This window comes from Haliotis rufescens, unplaced genomic scaffold (assembly GCF_023055435.1).
Source record: "Haliotis rufescens isolate VD_foot unplaced genomic scaffold, xgHalRufe1.0.p SCAF_11, whole genome shotgun sequence".
Taxonomy (NCBI): domain Eukaryota; kingdom Metazoa; phylum Mollusca; class Gastropoda; order Lepetellida; family Haliotidae; genus Haliotis; species Haliotis rufescens.
The window spans coordinates 3,860,637-3,883,111 of NW_025963791.1; the positions used below are offsets into that span (position 1 = coordinate 3,860,637).

The 22,475-nt window shown below is 39.9% G+C and overlaps 1 protein-coding gene across 1 annotated transcript in view; it reads right to left on the bottom strand.

Moving 5' to 3' along the window:
- Positions 1-22,387, bottom strand: part of LOC124134329 (GPI inositol-deacylase-like) — a 91,704-nt gene extending 69,317 nt beyond the window's left edge. Inside the window, exons 1-20 of the mRNA XM_046499090.2 lie at positions 22,227-22,387; positions 17,813-17,880; positions 17,393-17,413; positions 16,847-16,911; positions 16,110-16,198; positions 14,859-14,901; positions 13,735-13,826; positions 12,879-12,975; positions 11,116-11,273; positions 9,954-9,986; positions 8,988-9,040; positions 8,475-8,541; positions 7,551-7,715; positions 7,178-7,270; positions 6,939-6,991; positions 6,492-6,555; positions 5,503-5,577; positions 3,271-3,502; positions 2,167-2,236; positions 970-1,120 (exon numbers count right to left, since the gene is read on the bottom strand). Coding sequence (XP_046355046.2) covers positions 970-1,120; positions 2,167-2,236; positions 3,271-3,502; positions 5,503-5,577; positions 6,492-6,555; positions 6,939-6,991; positions 7,178-7,270; positions 7,551-7,715; positions 8,475-8,541; positions 8,988-9,040; positions 9,954-9,986; positions 11,116-11,273; positions 12,879-12,975; positions 13,735-13,826; positions 14,859-14,901; positions 16,110-16,198; positions 16,847-16,911; positions 17,393-17,413; positions 17,813-17,880; positions 22,227-22,361 — 1,824 coding nt within the window. The 5' untranslated portion in view covers positions 22,362-22,387. The remainder of the gene's footprint in view (positions 1-969; positions 1,121-2,166; positions 2,237-3,270; positions 3,503-5,502; positions 5,578-6,491; positions 6,556-6,938; positions 6,992-7,177; positions 7,271-7,550; positions 7,716-8,474; positions 8,542-8,987; positions 9,041-9,953; positions 9,987-11,115; positions 11,274-12,878; positions 12,976-13,734; positions 13,827-14,858; positions 14,902-16,109; positions 16,199-16,846; positions 16,912-17,392; positions 17,414-17,812; positions 17,881-22,226) is intronic.
- Positions 22,388-22,475: the final 88 nt, after the last annotated feature.

A 22,475-nucleotide genomic window follows, 5' to 3' on the forward strand; every position in this document is an offset into this window, starting at 1 on the left:
CTGTGTGCGTATCTGAGTTTGTAACAAGGAATTGGCGTATACATAATCATTGACACTTTCTTTGTCCTGACCCTGTGAATCTTGGAACAACACCTTCTGGATGAATACAGCTGGGAAGCATGCAAAAGGTCTGTAAACATGTTTATTTAATCTAGAAACTTGTTAATCTGGACGATTTCACTGGGATGGAATCTGTCCGGATTAACAGGGTTTCACTGTATTGACTACAAGACTAGAATGAAAAAGACATTTGTTTCATCTACTGTAGAATGTTTTCTCCACACAAACTACACAGACAGATGTAAGCTGTTAGATGAGAGGGATAAGTGGTGATACAGTACATTCTCCACACACAAACCCAAACACACACAAACAAGACAAGAGAGATTTTACAGCTGCTTCACCTGCCCTGTCACAGCTTTACCATAGAAGTCTGCAGTGAGTGCTGTCAAACCACAAGTTCAGGTGAAGTGAAGTGAAATGGGGTTTAACATCACGTCCAAGATAAGTGCACTTATATACCGATGTGTGTGGCTGCAGATGCTCTACCACTAGAACACAGAGGCAGTCCACAAGTTCAGGCCTCAAGTAATGTGTCATCATAAGTTCAACTAATGCAACAATTTTGTGATTTATTTGGTCAAAGATAAAGGCACCAAAATAAGAAACTTATCTTTGTTTTTAGTCAAGATATGAGATTGAAATTTGGTCGGCAGCCATTTAAAAAAATGTCCACCAGGACTGCCAGATGTCAAATTGGTTTGGAGTCCAACCTTGAATCAAATTGTTTTGGGACGTACTGTGTGCCAAGTTTCATACTTGTATGACAAAGTGCCCAACTTTTTGCTAAGCCTAAGGACTAAGAACCATGCTAACTGGATGAGATCATCACGGCACCCGTATACAACATTCAGTATGAAGGTGCCCTTAGGCAACCATCAGAGCAAGTTGGAGAAGTGCAACGCCTACCTGCCCCATGACGTGTACCGGTGACGTGGTCAGCTTGAGGTGGTACGAGCAGGATGGGTGGAGGAACATCTCCAGGTGAACCGCCTCGTCCTCGGCATCACGTGGCTTGCCGCTCTGCACCTTCACCGGGAGATGTGCAGTCTCGCGGTACCTGAAAACAGGTCATAGGATGCACCCTCATGGTTCATATTTGTTTATGATACACAGGGATTGATAACTGAGCTTATTATCCATAGATTTAGAAATAGCCGAGTTTATAAAAATCCTAAGAGCACTAGTGCAAATAGCACTTCACAGGCACCAGTGTACTGTTTATGTCTTCCAGACGGCATCGTTGACCTCATTCAAATGTTACTGTGATTTAAGGTCAGAATGATGTCATACAAGAAACGACGTCATAGCTGAAGATTGTTGACATCATTCGACTATTGTGTAAGATGGCGTTCCGATAAGGGAATTTTTCTAAGGGGGAGTTCAAAAGGTTTAAGACCTAAAGGGTATTAAATAAAGAGTCATATGTGTGTCATATTTATTGTACAAAACCTGTGTAAGAAATCATGTATTACTTTACTCGCTCAGGAAATACAAGAGTTCTGACATTCATTTCATAAAATCAGTATGACACAGATGCTCGTATAATAATGTCTTGCTGTTTCCCATTGTAAACCCCATAAAACCATTGTATAATGCAACCCAGTGGCAATACATATTTATTTTTACGAAGGCTACACTTTCATTTGTTGATTTATGGATTTGACTGACCGTAGCCAAAGGCCATAATACAAATACATGAAAAAACAGTATATATTTATTTGGTATTTGTCGACCACTCAGTTGTTATGAAAGATACAACTTCAAACAAAAGTTGTTGTTTTTTTAAATAACTTCAAAATTATACTCAATGCAATGTGTATAGTCTCTGGCCACAGCCAACATCACATAAAAAGATTACTGCATGTTGCTGACAGTACTGTTGCAAAGATATTAATAGGTTAGGGAAAAATGTAAACATCGACATTTTAAAAAGAATCAGCTTACTCGGTATATTTTTTCACAGTAAACAGACCAGACCAACAAACTGATGCCAAATGAAATTAAGTTGCACATTTATGTTCATGAAAAAAAAACCAGCGATTGTGGTTTAACATGAAACGTTGATGCTTCAAAGAAATATCCTCCTGATAATGTGGCACTTACTTGCTGAATCCGTAGGTGCTTTCGTTACTCCAGGGAACATTCAGAGTGTATACAATCCCCTCATACTCAGCTGAAACACAGATATATACACAACGCTTAATGATAATAATCATAATCAAAATCACAAAGAGGCTAAAATAATTAACCTACCTTTAAGAATCCTATTTTAATCACACTAAGTGTGTATATGTTTATGATGTAGTTACATGTAAAAATGAATTCAGTCGTTTTATATTTTAGACCATTTTTGATTAGGTTAAAAAAAATTTAAATAGCCCTGCATCTCAGGCACCGCCACATCATCACAGTCTGCCGCACATTTCGTTTTCATTTCCACTTCCCCCCACCCCCCACCCCCCCAAAAATGGGTAAATATTCTGTGTGTCAAAAACATGACCCCGGCAGTGAAATGCTGCAATACTAAAAATAAGACAAACCAATATAGCATGCAGTTACTTCCCTTTACATAGTAAGGATAAGATATATCCCTTTGAGATGTTTACATGCGCACTGCTCATGTTATGGTTAGGGTGGCAGTAGGAGTTTGTGTGCTTGTTTTGCTGTTTGCAAATTTGGTCTATAAAAACATGAAATCTATGATAAAACATCACTAGACATGATGATTTACAAATTTACATTTTCTCTACATTTTACACATTGAACACTTTCACAGCCAGATAGTGTAATAACAGGACCAACTTCCATACTTCAGTATGGTTTTGTTGACATGCTACTACCAGTGTTACGTGCTCACGACAATGTCTTTGTGTTGTGAAATAACATCGAAGCTCATTGTATGCGTGTATTATGCACACACTCGTAGTCAAATACTGTATTTTACTCATCAAGGAATGCATTTATGTAGGGAGGCCCTTTCCCAGGTTGATGGTACACAGCTGTTTATTTGGTTACATACAAGTTGGAACAACAACAAATAAAACACACACAAAAAAGTCGCCTGTCCACACCATATTTTCAAAAGCCATTGCCTGAGAATCAATTCTTTTATTTTTTTTAAGCCTTAAGTAATATAAGGATATTTAACAAGTCTCGGGTTTCAGACAAGATGCCAAAGTGGCAGACTGCCCAGTGCCCAGTGCCCACCTGCATGGAGTTTGCGACACCTGCGAGGAATGATTTGTGCGGTGTAAGCCCTCAAGGGGCCTTCCAGTCCGGCCAGATGCAGGCTGTAGTACACGGAGTCGTTGCGGATCTGCAACATGGCCGCCATGTCCAGCACACTGACCGGGTAGGATATGATCGTGTCGTATATCCCTGGCAGGCCAAATATGAGATGGCGTTCAATCATGGGGTACTGCTCAACTAACACTTCCACCTGCATCATAGAAAGAGAGAATATGCTTCATTAACAATTTGAGCAACCATATCTAAGGCCTTTTTCAGGCCTTCTCAAGACACAGTCTGCTTTCAAACAAATTTCTTGAGACATTCTTACTTTATTTCTATGTCAGAATGCCTCCATTTGTACATCCAACATGTCCAAATATGCTATAAAAATATTCATGTACACATAGCTTTTATGTGAGGTGAGGTGAAATTGGGTTTAACGTCGCGTCCAAGATTATTGGTGTTTGTGTGTGTGTGTGTGGCTGCTTGTACTAGTGACTAGTACTGATGCCAATTTATAGTGCTAGCTCACTGAGATAGCATGCCACAGTTTAACATGAATACTCCACTCAGACACAGTATACTGACTCCGAGCCGACCAGTCCTTGTTTTAGCCCCTTAATGCCGATCACCAGACAGGGTAATATGTATATGATAGTAATAAACCCAACAACCAATGTAATAAAAATGAGGTGAGGTGAAATGGGGATTAACTTCACATCAAAGATGTGATGTAACTACCGTATATAGCGCCGTTCATAAAGATGAAGGTGAGGTTAAATTATTGCACTTATATAGCAACATGCATGGACGTGTGCGTGGGGCTGTTTGTACTAGTCCGAACTAATGCCGACTTTATAGTGCTAGCTCACTGAGATACTATGCCGCAGTTTAACATGAATACCCTACTCAGACACAGTATACTGACTCCGAGCCGACCAGTCCTTGTTTTAGCCCCTTAATGCCGATCACCAGACAGGGTAACAACAAGTACCATCTTTTAACGTCTTTTGGTATGATGCAGCCGGGGATCGAGCCCCGATCTTCCTCTCTCCGTCGGACGCTCTACCACAAGACCACAGAGGCAGTACACACACAGCTTTCAATATCATTTATCGTTATGGACTAATCATTTACTACATGAGGGACAAATATTATTTGGATATATTTATTTAACTGCAGAATTAAACATGCTTGCTAAATTAAAGGCCATTTTATCTCTATGTTAGGCCTTTTCAAGGACGGACTGCAAAATTCAAGGCCTTTGAGAACCTTGGAGAAAAGTAAATAGAACTCTCAATCTTTCGTAAGTGAGAGCCTGAATGTTATTTTACACAGGTTAATTTTAATCAGATACGTCACATATCAGAACCACATGGTCTTTATAAGGGACCAACTATTTAATATTCTGGGAGCTGAAGCCAAGATATTTTTTGAAGACAGAATAATTTTTTTGTCACTGCTTGAAAACGTTCAATTTTGCTTCTCTGAAGAGGCATATAATTTGAGAGGGAATAACAACATATCTTTTCCAGGACATCCAACATGAATAGTTATTTTTTATTATTCTTAAATCCCTCCAGAGTATCAAGTGGTCGGTCCCTAAATGGACTCTTGGGTACCGGGGACTTATTCTCCCCACAAATCCCTACAGGGGAAACTATAAGGAGAAATTGAAATAGAATTCTCCAAGCTTGGTGTCATGATTGATACCAGCCGCTTCAGTCATAAACAAAATTCAGACATGTGGATCCATGTCTCTTGAGGAATTCAGTTCACACGGGTCGGGTTAATTTACTAATAATGGTTGGTTGGTTGGGTGGGTGGGTGGGTGGTACAGATATGGTGCCTACAAACCAACAAACATAATCAGAGCAAATCTGGGATTCAAACCCACAATCACAGGTTTCTGCCATGCCTAAAGGACTCAATCCTGCACTGTGAATTGCAGCACCTGATGACTGGACAACCAATGCCCTCAAGAAACTATTGAAGACTTAATAAAGACTGACTTATCATGGTCATGGTGCTTTTCTTTTGGGTATGTCACACATACATATATATAGACCTTTTGTTTCATTTGTTGAAACATCTGATAGAAAGGTCATATCTCTAACAAATCTTAAACATACAATATGATTTGCTTATGAATAACAAATTAGTTCTAGAATATTATCATAAAGGATGAGACAAACCTTCTGGACCTACCTTCTGTTTTGAGTGAGCAGCAATGACAACAATATGAGTTGCCTCCCCTAGTTCCTTCAAGTACATTTTTATAACCTGAAATGATCAATATTATAATGCATAATTTATAAGATTGAAAACATGCTAAAGTCTCCAGTATATGATTTGTTATAAACCCAACAACCAATGTAATAAAAATGAGGTGAAGTGAGGTGAAATGGGGTTTAACATCACATCAAAGATTATTGCACTTACCGTATATAGCGACGTTCATAAAGATGAAGGTGAGGTTAAATTATTGCACTTATATAGCAACCTGCATGGACGTGTGTGTGTGGCTGTTTGTACTAGTCCGGACTAATGCCGATTTATAGTGCTAGCCCACTGAGATATCATGCCGCAGTTTAACATGAATACCCCACTCAGACAGAGTATACTGACTCCGAGCCGACTAGTCCTTGTTTTAGCCCCTTTATGCCGAGCGCCAGACAGGGTAACAAGAAGTACCATCTTTTGTTTTTGTAATGGCGCAGCCGGGTATCAAACCCTCGACCTTCTGTTCTCCAGGTGAATGCCCTACTATTAGACAATGGAGGCGGTCTAAAGATGAAGGCAACAAAGTCATCACATATATTGCAATATTTTGAAGATATCCAGGCCAATGAGGTTTGAATGTTGGACAAAATCAATAAGCATGAGAAGCTGTGAAAGTATCATCACAAGCATAGGCTAAAGTGCTGACAAACAAGGATCCTGAAAGTCAAGGTCAGACAACTCTGCAAAAAAGGTAACTGGATAAGTGCAGAAAGTGTAACGAAAGGGACACAACTCTGCCGAAAAAGTAAAAAGGGGAAACAACTCTGCACAAAGAATAAATAAGAGAAGACAACTCTGCAGGGAGAGAAACTAAGAGGAAACAACAAACACCACTGGGAGGCCACCCGTGCCTCTAAATACAGGTGCAGTTGACTGAACCATTCAATAGTATACATGATATAGTCAAGGCATACCTTTTTATTGGAGTAGGTAGGCGGCAGAGATTGAGCTTTGGCTGAAAGATTGATGCAGCTTGTGCTGAAATCAGAATTTATTCTAACGATATAAACACAGATGAAATCAGACATTATTTCAGTGTGACAACGCACAGATAGAGCGAAGAGTGTGTGCTTGCATCCTACCTCTTTTTTTTCAGAGACCTTCATATGTAAGCAAGTGTGTAACCATTCATACAGCAGTCAGCTATATCATGGTGGTCGGGAAATTATGGAGGCTTGAACAGGCAGACAAGTGGTCCATAGTACAAGAAACTATCAACCAGGTCACACATTGTAACCATCCATTCCCCATTAAGTCAGCTCTAGGGACAAGCGTGGAATGTCGGAGGCACATAATGCCCCAGAAACTGTATCAGTGGGAAACACTGTAGCAAATATACAAGCAAAACCAAATCAACATACCATCTGTCTTGGTTCTTCTTCAAGGTACATGCACACACCCAGTCATCTCTAGTCTGGAAAGGAAAACACATTCTTACTAAGAACACACCATGTAAACAACAACAACAATAACAATACAAAAAGCTAAAGTTTGTAGTAGGAATTGAATAAAACCCATTTTCAAGAGATCACCATGTCTGCCAATGAACATGATTACAAACAAAGATCCTCCTTCTATGGAGTCAGTTGACACAACTTACAATGTTGCTCATGATGATAACAGAGTCAATCTCCACTGCTGATTCTTCTGTCTCTCGTATCACGGGGATAGCAAAGTACTTGGTTGATGACATCTGATCGACAGAAACATTTCTTAATTATGAAAAGACAACAAAGCTAATAAAATAACCATCATCTTTTAAAGTATGCAGACAGTTTTTCGGTAAATTTTACATTCAGTATCCTTAGTTGACAAATTTCCCAGCATTTACAGCCTGTGCCAAACCTTCACTAGCCCGAACTTGTCTAGTGACATGATTTTGAGTACTTGGTGGGATAAAATACTCTGTCCCTACTTTAAACAATTCACAATTGAATACAGTCCCCACTGCAATTCATAATAAATAGTCTCACTTTTTCAGCACTGAATCTGAACAGTTTGTCCTGTTTGACTTCCCATGGAATCTTTGGATCAAGAGTCATCTCCCCTGGTATGTTTTCCCGGAGTTTCTGACTGCCAGAGTTAGACAGGAAGTGGTGTCGGAACACATGCATCCTCCTGTCAGCATCTGTAGTCACCTGCAACATAGTCAATCACAGATTGATTATTGCCTCAACTCTACAGCACACTTTTATATTAACGTAGAATCTACCCATAAAAAAAGTCAGTGAGTGAGCTTTGAGCAGTATTTCAGCTCTATCACAGCAAGTATGCCAGCTTAATATGGGAGGAAAGTTCAAAGTGATGCATGTTGTGGATATTTACTGCTTTGGTGAAACCCATGAGCACTGGTATGGTGTGGACAAACAAAGGGACCTAATCAGGTCGAGGCTGGGAATCAGACTCTGGCATGACAAAGGAAAGCAACTCTGCACATATTTGGTATGCTTCAAAAAGGGTGTGGGTACACTTGCGCACTCCTCTACACCTGTATACACATCTGTGCCATCCAACTGATATCAAAAACTATAACATACATTTTCTTCAATGACCCTCTATTAATTGATTCCACTTGCATGGTACAATGATCTGAATGGATGGGGGTGACGGTTATCAGAGAAATCCTGTCACAAAACAGAATTACCACCCCAACATACATTCTTGTGGTCTCTCAATGAGCAGTTCAACAGATGAATGTGGGATATAAAAATTAATTCCTTCAATTTTTTAGACATATCCTGACATAACACCTAAATGTGGACGATTCTGCAAGAAAAAACATACAAAAAATAGTTCCATTACTTGGCGTTATAAAACAGCACAACAGAAGTTGTGGAGCTACACCATACAAGGAAGGTTTCTGAAGTAGCATGACAAAGACACATTCAATTTCTCACCTGGTGTGTGTTAGGATCGATGATATCAAACATGGCTCTTTTAGTCACAAGAACCATCTGTCTACACCTGAAATACATGAAGCAGAAGAATCATCAACTTCACAAAACAAAACTTTTAACAAGACAAAAAGTGAGCAGGGCTCACTAATACCCCTGACTTTAACTGCCAACATATTTCAAAGTTCAAAACATGAAAAAAGCAATATTTCTTTCAGAAAATACATGTATCAAAATTAAACTTTGATAAACTTTAATATAGAAACTGTTCACCAAATTTGAAAAGAATCCATGAAGTAGTTTTCTAGTTTTAGGTCATTTAAATAAGCAAAAAAATTCTAAGTAAACAGCTGCAGTATATGGCTAAACTGTGAACACTTTTGATCGAGAAATGGTCTGTAAGTATTGCTACAGAAACAAAACATGACAGGCGGGCAGTACCCATTTCTATATTGTGGTAGGAAATAACAAAAGGAAATGCTTCAAGAAATGCTGGAACAGAGATTGACCCCTTACCATACAGCACACAGATGATCAGTGGAAACCCAGGCTTTGGGAACCGACATTGTCTGAATGTAGAAATAACATTATTACCATAAGAAACACTACACAGCTACCTTATACACGATACATGTGCAGTGAGTGTATTAGTTGGCTTTGAACAGTATTTCAGGATGAACAGTATTTCAGTATTGGATGAGAGCTTCAAGTACTTTGGTGTGATACATGACCACATGTATTGTGCTCACAAAATAGAATCTTACTCAGATAAAAACTAGCAATCAAACCCTCAATCATAGATTCTGACAATGCCTAACGATAAGAACATAGACTAATGTGTCATCTTGTATGCTTGTTTGTTGCCTCAATCAGCAGCATTCCAGCGTTTTGAAGGCAGCCTATAAATATATCAAGTCTGGATGAGACAATCCAGTGACTGATATTGTCAATGAGATGACATCAGTGAGTGAGTGAGTTGGGTTTAACGCCGCTTTTAACAGTATTCCAGTTATATCACGGCGTGTCAGCTTAATGTGGGAGGAAAGCCCGAAGTGATGCAGGTCTCAGATGTTTACCACTTCGGTCAAACCAACGAGCACGGGTATGGTGCTGACAAATCTAGAAAAATAATCTGGGCGAACTGGGATTCGAACCCAAAATCTTATGTTTCTGGCACGCCCAAGGGGCGCAACTCTGCACAGTGAATCGCGGCGCCTTAGACGACTGGGCCACCCGAGATGACATCAACCAAGTCACAGAGCCTGACCACCTGATCCATTTAGTTGCCTCTTATGACCAGCCTCGGCTGCTGGGGACCTATTCTAACCCAGAAGCCCCCCACAAATGCCCTTGCCCCCTCTTACATGTACAGATCAAGTGTGCTGATTAAAAACGACCGAGGTCCTATTGGATGGAGTGAGACGAGACAAAGACCACAGTTAATATTGTCATCACTAGCTAAACAGAGTCAAAGATACTCACAGATGTGCTGACTCCTCTATCCTGACTCACAACCTGTAAACAGAAACATAAAAACTCTTAGACAGTAACTGACAGCAAAAGACATAAACTATCACATAGACATCTACTGGGGTACAATTGAAAAGTATGGAATATATCTTACCATACACTCTTTAAAAGGTCTCTTCAATATCAGCTGTACATGTAGAGAGAGATTATTAGCCGAGTGGCCTGTAAATAACAGTCTGGACCAGGCAAACCTGAGACGAAGTATGGGCAACAATTCCTGCCATGCAGTAAGCCCCTGGCCACACAATCCACAGTAGTAGATTCTGACTACAAGCATTGGGTGCTGGGGACTTTGACACCTGGGGTGGTTTACTACTGAGTCAAGTCAGAGTTATACGAACCTAAGATGGAAATAAACACTGGCCTGAGTCACTTCGTCTTAAGAATTTAACACTGCACTGAACAGTATTTTAGTCCTATTACGCAACAATAAATTAATCCTGAGATTTTCATCAATTTTCTCTCAACTATTTGCAGCAGGAGGCATAAGGGATCTTCTTTCTTTTTTCTTTTTTTTTTAACAAAATCTGTTTAAGACTTCTGAAGCATAGATGTTTAGGGGCACTACATATGTCGTGTATTTTGTCAAGTAGAGAAAAAACACAGTTAAAGTGGTTTTCCAATGTCCAAAGTGGCACAAGTCTTTGAAAGGCATTTAGAAGTGATACACATAAGGAAGAGAATTTATGGATGTCAACTCCTTATTATGAGGAACACAATGTTTCGGAGTACATGCATACTCCTTCATTCACTTACTGAAGGTGTGAGCATTTACTCCAAAACGACATTAACATCCATAAATTCTTTTACCAAAGTGGCACGGTTTGTAGGCATTTACCACTCTGATGTGTGAGTGTATGAGTTAAAATTTATTGTTGCTGCATTAAAAATGTTCCAGCCTGCGACCCACCAGCACCAGTGGATATCACGATAAGGGCGTACTTGAGACTCAAACTTACAAGCAGAAGTCAGTGGGATATTAAAGGGACACAACTTAGCACATTGACATAAAGATATCTCATGGATCTGTATTCAAACTAAAACATTCTTGTGTGCAATTACCACTCTCGCTGACATTTCAGATTAATTTCTAGCCAGTAAATGTGCATCATACCCCTTTGAGCGTTGTGAGGCCATTCCTGACTAGGATGTCTCTGTACCCGCCCCCTGTACTGACAACTGTCACGTCACGGAGTGTGCTGTTGGCATGGAGTCGCCAGTATGTGTTGATCTCATCGTAGAAACTGCTCAGCACATTATCAATGGCAATAGCTGAAAATTCAGACAGGTTCATCAACCCTACCATACATTAACATCTGTGGAAAAAACACAAAAACAAACTGACTTCCAAGTTATACCCTGATAAACAAATGCCAATAGAAAATGTTAAAGAAATAAAGAAAGAATTTTCCTCAAATTTAATCAAGGAATATTTCATAAATATAGACATCTTCCCGATGCAAGATAGTCAAAGTCTTGTTTCCACCCTTGCAACATCATGCCCACTTTCCTGTGCTAAATATGATTGGGCTAACTCACATATCAAGTCCAATCAGAGAATGTTCCACAAAATCAACATCCACCACTGGTACACCCTCGTATGAAAACGATTTACAGCTGCCTGTCTTTGTTGACAGGAATATGTCTTTTTCATCTCTTAAACCCCGCAACAATTGCCTACGTTTTTGTGTCTGGGATGAAATCATGAATGTTTTCGTTATCTGATCGACATGGTAGTAGTCAAGTTTATAAAGGTGAGGTGAAATTGGGTTTAACGTCGCGTCCAAGATTATTGCACTTATATAGCGACGTGCGTGCACGTGTATTTGTGTGTGTGGCTGCTTGTACTAGTCCGGACTGATGCCGATTTATAGTGCTAGCTCACTGAGATACCATGCCGCAGTTTAACATGAATACCCCACTCAGACACAGTATACTGACTCCGAGCCGACCAGTCCTTGTTTCAGCCCCTTAATGCCGAGCGCCAGACAGGGTAACAACAAGTACAATCTTTTAACGTCTTTTTGTATCGAACCCTGGACCTTCCGCTCTCCGGGCGGACGCTCTACCACAAGACCACGGAGGCGGTCTCAAGTTTATAAAGCTAGACGAGAAAAGAACATTGACCTGATTGCATATCGCGTTTACCTTACAAGGGGCTACAACTCATGATCACAGCAAGGTGGTGCCAGGGTCGAGCCAAGAAAAGTGTCCTTGATGTGGCAAGGGTAGAGACTATTTTTTTATATAGGCTAGTGCACACGCTTGACTCGGGAAGATGAAATATAGAGTGAGTGAGTGAGTGAGGTTTTAAGCCGCTTTTAGCAATATTCCAGCAATATCACGGCGGGGGACACCAGAAATGGGCTTCACACATTGTACCCATGTCGGGAATCGAACCCGGGTCTTCGGCGTGACGAGCTAACGCTTTAACCACTAGGCTACCCGACCGCCCCATGAAATATAGAGAGAAAATGACATGGCTCATTCAGCATATTCCAGCTTAAGCAGCATTATTTCATCTCCAAATGTACGGCACTTATGAGTGTGAGTTTAGAGAGATGTTTCAAATTTAAGTGATCGCGTCATTTACTTTTTCTTTAAAATGGAAATCATTGTCCTTCTGTATGAAATGCAAACAAATAAATTAATATAAAATAATATTCCAGCTGATAAACCAAGGATAAGGATAATCTTGGCTCAGTTAAGATTCGAACCAACCAACAGTAGATCCTAGCATGGTTAAGGACTGCAAAGACCGTACCTTAGACCACTGAACCACCTGTGCCTGCTTGATACATGATATCAATACTCCTCCAAACATACTAATAACGAGCCAGATGATGGCCTACAGATCCCATCGCTGGGGTCACGCACCTGGGGCCTGGTGGGGTGTGGCTTGAGTGATGATGGTTGTCACAAGACTTGGGTCAAATGTAGGCAGGGTGAACAAGGCTCTAGCTAACAGCCCTCCCTGTAAAGTACAATGGGTTGAATTAGGGTGGATGATTGGATGCAGATGGGTGGATTAGTCGATTGGTAAATGATTGATTGGTAGATGGGTGGATTTGTGTTTGGGTGGATTGGTGCGTGGATGGATTGTGGTTGGACAGATGGATTGAGTGGCAGGTGGAATGTGGGTGTATGGATGGGTTGGTGGGTGGATAGAATGTGAGTGGTGGATGGAGTGGTGGATGGAGTGGCAGATGGAATGTGGGTATGGATGGGTTGGTGGGTAGATGGAATGTGAGTGGTGGATGGAGTGGTGGATGGAGTGGTGGATGGAGTGGTGGATGGAGTGGTGGATGGAGTGGCAGATGGAATGTGGGTATGGATGGGTTGGTGGGTAGATGGAATGTGGTTGGATGGATTTGTGGATTAGTGGGGGGATGGAATGTGAGCGATGGATGGATTGGCAGACAGGATGTGGGTGTATGGATGGATTGTATGGGTGGAAGGGGATGCTGGCCACTTCATATATGATCAGATATAGTAAGTGTAAACACAATACAACACATACCAGTAACTTACCCAATTGGTAACATGTTTTCAACAAACTTAACAAACTACCACAACCAAGTTGCTTCCTGGACTATTTGCATTCATCTTGCAATTGTACGTTTACGTGTGATCAGAAAGTGCACCTTTACCAAAGAGCTGTATTTGAGCTTGATTAATAAATCTTTAACATTCACATTACAGTAAGCATAAAGAACCAAATGGCCCCTCTTACCATGGAATGTCCCACTAGGATGACAGATGTCGGAGGTTTGGGTGCTCCAGCATAGAAAGTCAGAATCAGCTTGATGCACTCATGGACAAACTCTGTCAACAGAACACATGCTCAGCACATTCAGTTACTTGTACAACAGGCCAGTCTGCCTACAATCTGGCAACAAAACAGGAAAAAATCCTGTGATTGATTGATAATATCATCTTGTTTACAAAATCTTTTTGCAGGATGTGTTTGTTGATGCTTCAGTGGCAGAAAACTGATCACATTTTCCAGGCTGATCAATCAGTGACAAGGCACTTTAAATTTTTAAACATTCAGTGCTTCACTTGAGTGAGTGAGTTTGGTTTTACGCTGCTTTAAGCAGTATTCCAGCAATATCATGGCGAGGGACATCAGATGTGGGCTTCACACATTGTACCCATGTTGGGAACCGAACCCAGATCTTCGGCATGACGTGCGAACGCTTTAACCACTAGGCTACTCGACCGCCCGCACTTGAATAATGAGTGATGCAGATACAGCAATGATATAGGGGTGTAACTATTGAAGAAAACACTGATGAATCCCCAATGTTCATGACCCGATGACAATACCAGATTTTCTGGAGTATAGTGAGCACCCAAGTATAATGCGCACACACACACACACACACACACACACACACACACACACACACACACACACACACACACACACACACACACACACACACACACACACACACACACACACACACACACACACACACACTCTCTATCAGATTCAGTATCTTGGTTAAAATAAAATTTGAATATTATGCGCAGAAAATATGGTACATCGATGACAAGCTGAAGTACCGCTAGTTACCATTGATGTCATGCTACATGCACTGATGGTATTGACAGATGAAATAAAACAACAGAAATACTGTTAATAACTTGCATTTCAGTTTGTTTTGATCCCAAATACACTTAGCTTGAATTGTTCATAACTGTGTATCGGACAAAATGAGTAAATGAGTGTGTTTCTCAAAGTACTACAGGATCCCACCATCCCCACCCCAACCCTAATTTCAAACACATCAATAATCACTCCTAGATACATACTGGTATTAAGGAAGCAGAGATGAGTACACGTCTTACCTGTCTGATCTTGAATCAACCCCCCAAACAGGCCGACAAGCTCCTGTGGATTACACACAACATATGAAACATGGCCAGAATCAATAACGTAATGATCATACCTTATAATAAGTCAGCTTCATTTCGAGTATTTCATCATGTTCATCATTTCAATGTATGCCATTCACAATTAAGGCCTAATCAAAATATCCTTATGTGTTATATTGTATTTTACATTGAACAAGTTTTATTTAAGAAATAGACGACAAGTGGGTGTTGTTTATCGTCCAATAAAACAACATTCAGCAATATTCCAGCTACCGTATATGATGGTGGCCTGTAAATAACAAGGTTGAGACCAGGCAAACCAGTGGGTACAGGGTTTGATGACGCCCGATGCATTTAGTTGCCTCTTGAAACATGTGAGGTGAGGTGAAATGGGTTTAACGTCACGTCCAAGATTATTGAACTTATATAGCAATGTGCATGCAAGTGTGTGCGTGTGGCTGCTTGTACTAGTCCGAATTGATGCCGATTTATAGTGCTAGCCCACTGAGATTTCATGCCGCAGTTTAACATGAATACCCCACTCAGACACAGTATACTGACTCCGAGCCGGCAAGTCCTTGTTTTAGCCCCTTAATGCCGAGCGCCAGACAGGGTAACAACAAGTACCACCTTTTTAAGTCTTTTGGTATGACGCGGACGGGGATGGACCTGGACCTTCTGCTCTCCAGGCGGACCCTCTTCCACTAGACCACAGAGGCGGTCTCTTGAAACATGAGGCCTATGGGGCTTTTTCTAAACAGGAATCTCCACAGGGATTGAGAAGAGTGAAGATTTGGGAAGACAATGATAAATCTGGACAGTTCCATTCCCTGTGAAATCACCCACATTAATTAGGATATAAACGTCCTGTGTTTTCAATGTAGAGCTAGGTTACCTGTAGATTTAACTGCGCTAAATTGAATTTGGAACCGAATGCACAGCCCTAATGAGCATCAATCTATGTAATTGGGATACGATGACAAGTGAGTGAGCGAGCCTGACCACCCGATCCCGTTAGTCACCTCTTCCCAAAAACAAAGTAGACTCTTAAGACAAGCATGAGTTTCTGAAGACCTATTGTAACCCGAGTGTGTTCAAAGATCGATTTTGTGTGTGGACAAGTAAGGTTTCGTCAGACAAAAAACTTGAACATGTTGAATTGTTTTCACTAAATAATAGGTTGGATTGGTGCATGTTGTATTTTGCAAAATTTGTCACACTTACCTCATTAAGATTGACAGAGAAGTAGTTAAATTCGAACTTTGAGCGAGATGACTCTGCCTTCCTGAGTGCCACTGATGCCAGGGATCGGACTGAAAACATAGAGGATGAGGGAGCGATCATTGATTGATTGGGTCATTGTTATGTTTGGGTCACTGTACAATTCATACAAGACCTGAACAATTTTATCTTCTGAACAACGCATTGTGTTTTCAGTACATCCAATACGTACAGCAAACAATGTCCATGTTTTCTGTGAAAAGAGTGAGTGAGTATGGTTTTACGCCGCTTTTAGCAATATTCCAGCAATATCAAGGTGGGGGACACCAGACATTGGCTTCACACATTGTACCATGTCGTGAATCGAACCTGGGTCATCGGCATGACAAGCGAATGCTTTAACCACTAGGCTACCCGACCGCCCGTCTGTGAAAAGAAATCCCCATGATTGTTCCATTTCTTTTTTGTATCCTAGAAAAATCATTTAAGATATAATTAGAACTGGTCTTCAGCAACCCAAGCTGGTGGTAAGAGGCGACTAACTGAATCGGGTGATCAGGCGCCGTGACTTGGTTCATACATGTCATCGCATCCGAACCGCGTCTGGTCCAGACTCTCTTATTTACTGACTGATGTCATATAGCTGGAATATTGCTGAGTGCTTCATTAAACAATGAATAAACAAAACAAACTTTAAGATACAAAATTGGCCTCGCCCTATGTTGAATTTGAGGTATTACCTTGGCGATAACTACCAGCATTCCCAGGAATGAAGAGCACAGGAACTCCAGTCAACTTCAAGGAACTGAGGCAAACAATAATGATAAGGATAGTGAGTGAGTGAGTGAGTATGGTTTTACGCCGCTTTTAGCAATATTCCAGCAATATCATGGCGGGGGACACCAGAAATGGGCTTCACACATTGTACCCATGTCGGGAATCGAACCCAGGTCTTCCGCTTGACGAGCGAACGCTTTAACCACTAGGCTACCCGACCGCCCCTTGATAAGGATAGAAAGGGAGCAATGATCAACATAGTAACCAAACATTTATTGAAGTCTTTCATGTAAGAGGTTGCAATACATGCAATAGGTGGGTAAACTATCTACAGTGTTGTAGAAAACATGTGATAAACATCAGTTTATTTATTTACATTCCACACATGCTCCAATATTTTGTTCACAAATAGAATACAATTCCAGAATGTAATGCATTATAATTTATATTTGGTATAAACATGATAAATGTCACAAGCATGGCAAGAGAGCAGTAATGTAAATACTTACCTAACTTTCCTTGCATATTCACTGAAACATAAAATACCCAGAAACTAAAGAAGACTGAATAGGAAGCATTTCCTGTATCCTTCCTTCTGTTGATGCAAGGTGAGATTTATCATTTTACAGATGACCAAATAAGTGCTCCAGCAGTAACTTTCAAGGCAGCTTTAGGATCCAGGTGATGATATCCTGAATGTCTCTACAGTAAAGTTAGCATTTGACTCCATAAATAGAAGTTCAAATCAAAATAGTAGGCACAGTGATATATTCCATCAAACAGTAGTTTGAAAATCTTTTATACAGATACAAAGAAAATCCTAAATCAAAGGTTTTTGTGCTCAAGTTCTTGGATTTACAATAAGGTATATATTTGAAGCTATCTTGGGACATGTAAACCACGGCATAAAGGCATGTTCATTGTCTTACCCCTCTCCGTATATGTGGAGCCCATATTGTGGAAATCTGCGAGCTACTGCATCATCCATATGAACTTTCTGTGAAAAAAATTGAAGTATGTCAGTGACAAATCTAGCTTGCAAAGGAGGGATAGAGTATGCTTTGGCATGATGTCAAAATTCAAACAATGCATAATTTATTTAGTTATTTTTATTTGGGAGAGCGGATTAGTGTATTTGAATTTATTCTCTCACTCACAACATAATTCTATATTTGACTTTTTTATTATCCCTTTTTTTCATTTCAACATCATATTTTCTAGTAATATGATAAAAGGATTCACAGCAGTTCATGCCCATGGATATAGAGTCAACATGTCTACCTGGGCAGTCAAAGTGTTTAAATCTGCAGTGTCTAATTGGCAGTGAAGCTTTACGCACCAGTTTGAGGTCTGTGTCCAGCTAAATTTCAAATCAAAGTTCCTATATCATACATTTTAACATTAAAATCCACTAAAATGATGGCAATTGACAAGTTCGGAGTAGAAGACTTAAATGCTTTGGGAATTAACCGGAAAGAAAGTGTTGATGAAATTGAAAATTAGTTTTATATAGTAACCTCTTTTATTAAATTGTGATTTAACAAACATTATTATCAGTTTCAATTATTGTAAACTACTTGATTATTATAGGAAAGTGTAATTTCTTGATGCAAATATTATCTTAATAACCTAAGACTCAATTCATTATCACAACATCCTCTTAAAGGTCGCCATCAAATGATATCCAAATGCTGAAAGACATTAAGTAACATGTAACTTAAATATGTCAAAGTGGAAATCCCTTTCTGCCCACAACACTACTTTTCTAGGGAAAAATAATCCTCTTATTTGTTTTAAACCTGGTCAAGGGGAGGTAATTTGTCTGGATGTGTTTTAGGGTAACCTTTAAGAAGGGGAGATAACTCTTAAATTGTGTTATCTACAAGGGGCATAGTCATTTCTATATTTGTTGCAGGTGGAACTGTGTTGATATGCACCATGTTTTCAGTTGTGAAGGCCACCAAATGTGCTTGAATTAGTTAATACCACCCTCCCTTTCCCGAGGGATGATCTGTTGGTCACCTTGTCAAGTTTATCTCATTTTATATACTTGACCATGTTACCCACAAGGGCTCCTTTACATTATGTTAGTAACATTAAGTTGGTATCTATGGCTACAGTTGCTAGTCTGTAACAAAAATGATTAAAACTACCCGGTAGGATTACATGAAGAAAACCAAGTGATGCTAAACATAGCAGAATAATATGGAAGGAATGCACCAAAATGGCCAGTCAAAAACTGATTAGAAACAAAATCACATTTTCATTAACCCTTTTTATTGTCCATATGCATGTATTATATATCTAGTATGGTATTTTAATATCAGAAGAAAACAACAGAAAAACTAAGAAATTTAAGTAAGCATTTTTATGTCTCCTTTGTACACAAATCTACACAAATCTACACATATTTCATCATTATTGTGTCAATCCTGAAATAATCTCATAAAAACAATGCACACTAAATTTACAAAAACAAAACAAATACACAAATTGAGTTTGTTATAACTGTAGTATACTGTATTTGAAAACTGTATTTTGCAGATATATTTTAACCATAACTGCATGATAAATACATAATTTGCAAAATGCATCTCCCACAAACATGGTGCCATTTTGGGTGTTGATGTGTTTGGTAAAGAAGCAAAGTTGTAATCAGTGTTGTCAGTTTTCACTGTTGCTGTACTCAGGTGTATAACTCAATAATATAAGCCTTTGTTGGGGATAAACCCAGCATGGGAATACTGCTTGATGGCTACCCTAAGAATGAGCATGGTGAGACAGCACCAAGTTTTTGTCATTTCAGGTGTTATGCAATATGATAATATTTTAATCATTGTAATATATTCACAAGGAGATAAAAAAACACACAATTAAAATCAATTTAATATCAGTGTGAAAGCTACCATGAATTGTTTTTAAATGTTATATACTCTGCAAAAAAAAGAAACGCAAAATATATCCATACAAAATTGATACCAAAATTGAATTGGTCATTGCTGCATGGATTGGGAATAATTTGGGTGGAAAGAAAGAATGAGGTATTGCAGAAATTTGGTGAAAGGATGGAAAATCCCAAAAACACAACCACATGAGTGCCTGGCGCCAAAACACACCAATGTGACATGCACATGCAACATCACTTTTGGGGCTATAAAAACATTGGGTTTTCATTTGTATGCCATCACAATTTTACAGCAAGTGAACTGCAAAACATACCACAACTGATGGAAACCCAACGCAACAACATCATTGGCTGACTGCAAACAGGAGAATGATCTATGGCCATAGCCAGTTTTTTCCCCACATAGCACCAAGCACCATTACAAACATGTAACCTTCCCAGGTCCAGTCAACCATGTATCACAACTAGCGCACAGGACAGACTCATATGGTTATGTCACTTATGTGAAAGAACTCCCACAGCCACCTCTACAACTACGGCAACTACGATATCAGCCTAGACAATGTATATGCTGAAGATATTTTCGCAAGACAACAAGTTTGAGGCGTTATATTGAAGGACCTGCATCATCGGATGCGACGTCAATTATGTCAAGGTCACAGAGTATGGCCACAACTGCGATGGAGACAAGATTGGTTTAGTGACGAATCGCGTTTTATGCCTCACAGTGCGGATGGTAGAAGTCGTGTTTACAGGCATCATAATGGGGAACGTTATGCAGGAAACTGCACACAGGAAGCAGACAGATTTGGTGGTCATAGTTTGACGATGTTGGCTGCTATCTCCTACACTGGTAGAACAGATTTGGTGCAAGTTCTGGGGAATTTAACGGCACAATGTTACATGAGATGAGATTCTTCGGCCACACATCCTACCATGCAACAAGTGAACATCATTTTCCAACGCCCAACCTCACACTGTATGACTAACAACAGCCTTCTTCAGGAATCCCAACATCCAGGTCCTGCCATGGTCCTCCAGGTCTCCAGATTTAAACTCAATCGAACATTTATGGGTGCACTGGATCAACGAGAGCGGGCATGTCAGCAACAACCAAGAAAATCTGACAGTTGGCACAAGCACCACAGGCAGAGTGGGTGAACATTCCTCAGGCCACAATTCAGGATCTGATTGCTTCCATGGGACAACAATGCCAGGCAGTTTTGGACTCTAATGGTGGCCATACAAGATATTGAGCACAGATAACAATCCCCTTGGAAAGCTACTGTTCAATGACAATGATGTATGCCAATTTTGAACAATCAATTACCTTCTGTTGATCATTTATATGACATATAAAATTTGAACCGTGAAGATTCCAGGGTAGAATAGGTCTTCAGCAACCCATACTTGCTGTAAAAGGCGACTATGCTTGTCGTCAAAGGCGACTAACGGGATCGGGTGGTCAGGCTCGCTGACTTGGTTGATGCATGTCATCGATCCCAATTGCGTGGATCGATGCTCATAATGTCAATCACTGGATTGTCTAGTCCAGACTCGATTATTTTACAGACCGGCGTCATATAGCTGGAATATTGCTGATGTATTGCGGCGTTAAACAACAAACAAACAAAACAAAAACAAAAAATATAAAATTTACATTTTAAATCAATTTTTTCGTTTCTTTTTTTTGCAGAGTATATAAATGTCAAGATGATGCCTGCATTATTAAGAGCGATTTTGGTGAGGTTGTGTTTATAATGGAATAATTCTGCGAATGTTGTGTCTTACTCTTTGTGTCCAATATTCACATATGGAGGTGGGTTAATAATTGTTTGGGAAGTACTTCCTTTACCAAATGATCAGCACACAATTGACAACCTTCATGCACAAACATGAAACTTGATAAAATTTGTACTGATTTTCCTCAAATTACATTGAATTAATTATTCACAAGAAGCGACAACTAACCCACACCCAACCTCACAACTACCCTTATTACAATGAGATAATGCCCCAATACTATACAAAGCACTTAGTACAACATCTACATCTATCTATGCTATATCTAGAAGTGAGTAGGATTTTAAACCGCTATTACAGTAATATTCCAGCAATATCAAGGCTGGGTGTGTGTGGGGGGGGGGGGGGGCTATTGCTCGTGTGAGACAGTCAAGTTGACACCAACAGAGCTGGGTGCCCTCAACCTTGACCCGTTCATAAGCCGGTAGTCGAGTCATGTAGCTCATCCATGTTTGGGACTAATAACAATAGGACACACAATTTCGACCAGGAAACTTAGGTGTCATGTCATTGGGTTGAATAATTTTGCTAATGAGCAATGGAATTTGGGATTATTTCTTCGTTTTTGAATGTCGGAACAAACTGGCGCGTCTTTTAGCCCTACACAAGAAAACTAAAAGACACCAAACACGCACAATATATTTTGGATATTCAAACATCCATGTCATTTCACATCCATTTTCTTCAAAGTTCTTTAGGTAGTCGTATATGCCTGCTGACAACAATCCCAGTGATGCGACAGCAAAGATATACCGAATGGGAAGCGACATGCTAGAATCTAATGGGCGCGGCCATGAAGAATGGTGCATTCTGGTTATCCGATTATAGCGTTAATTTCACGCTTTCCTCCGTATATACTGATCTAGATATATTCCCAAGTATAG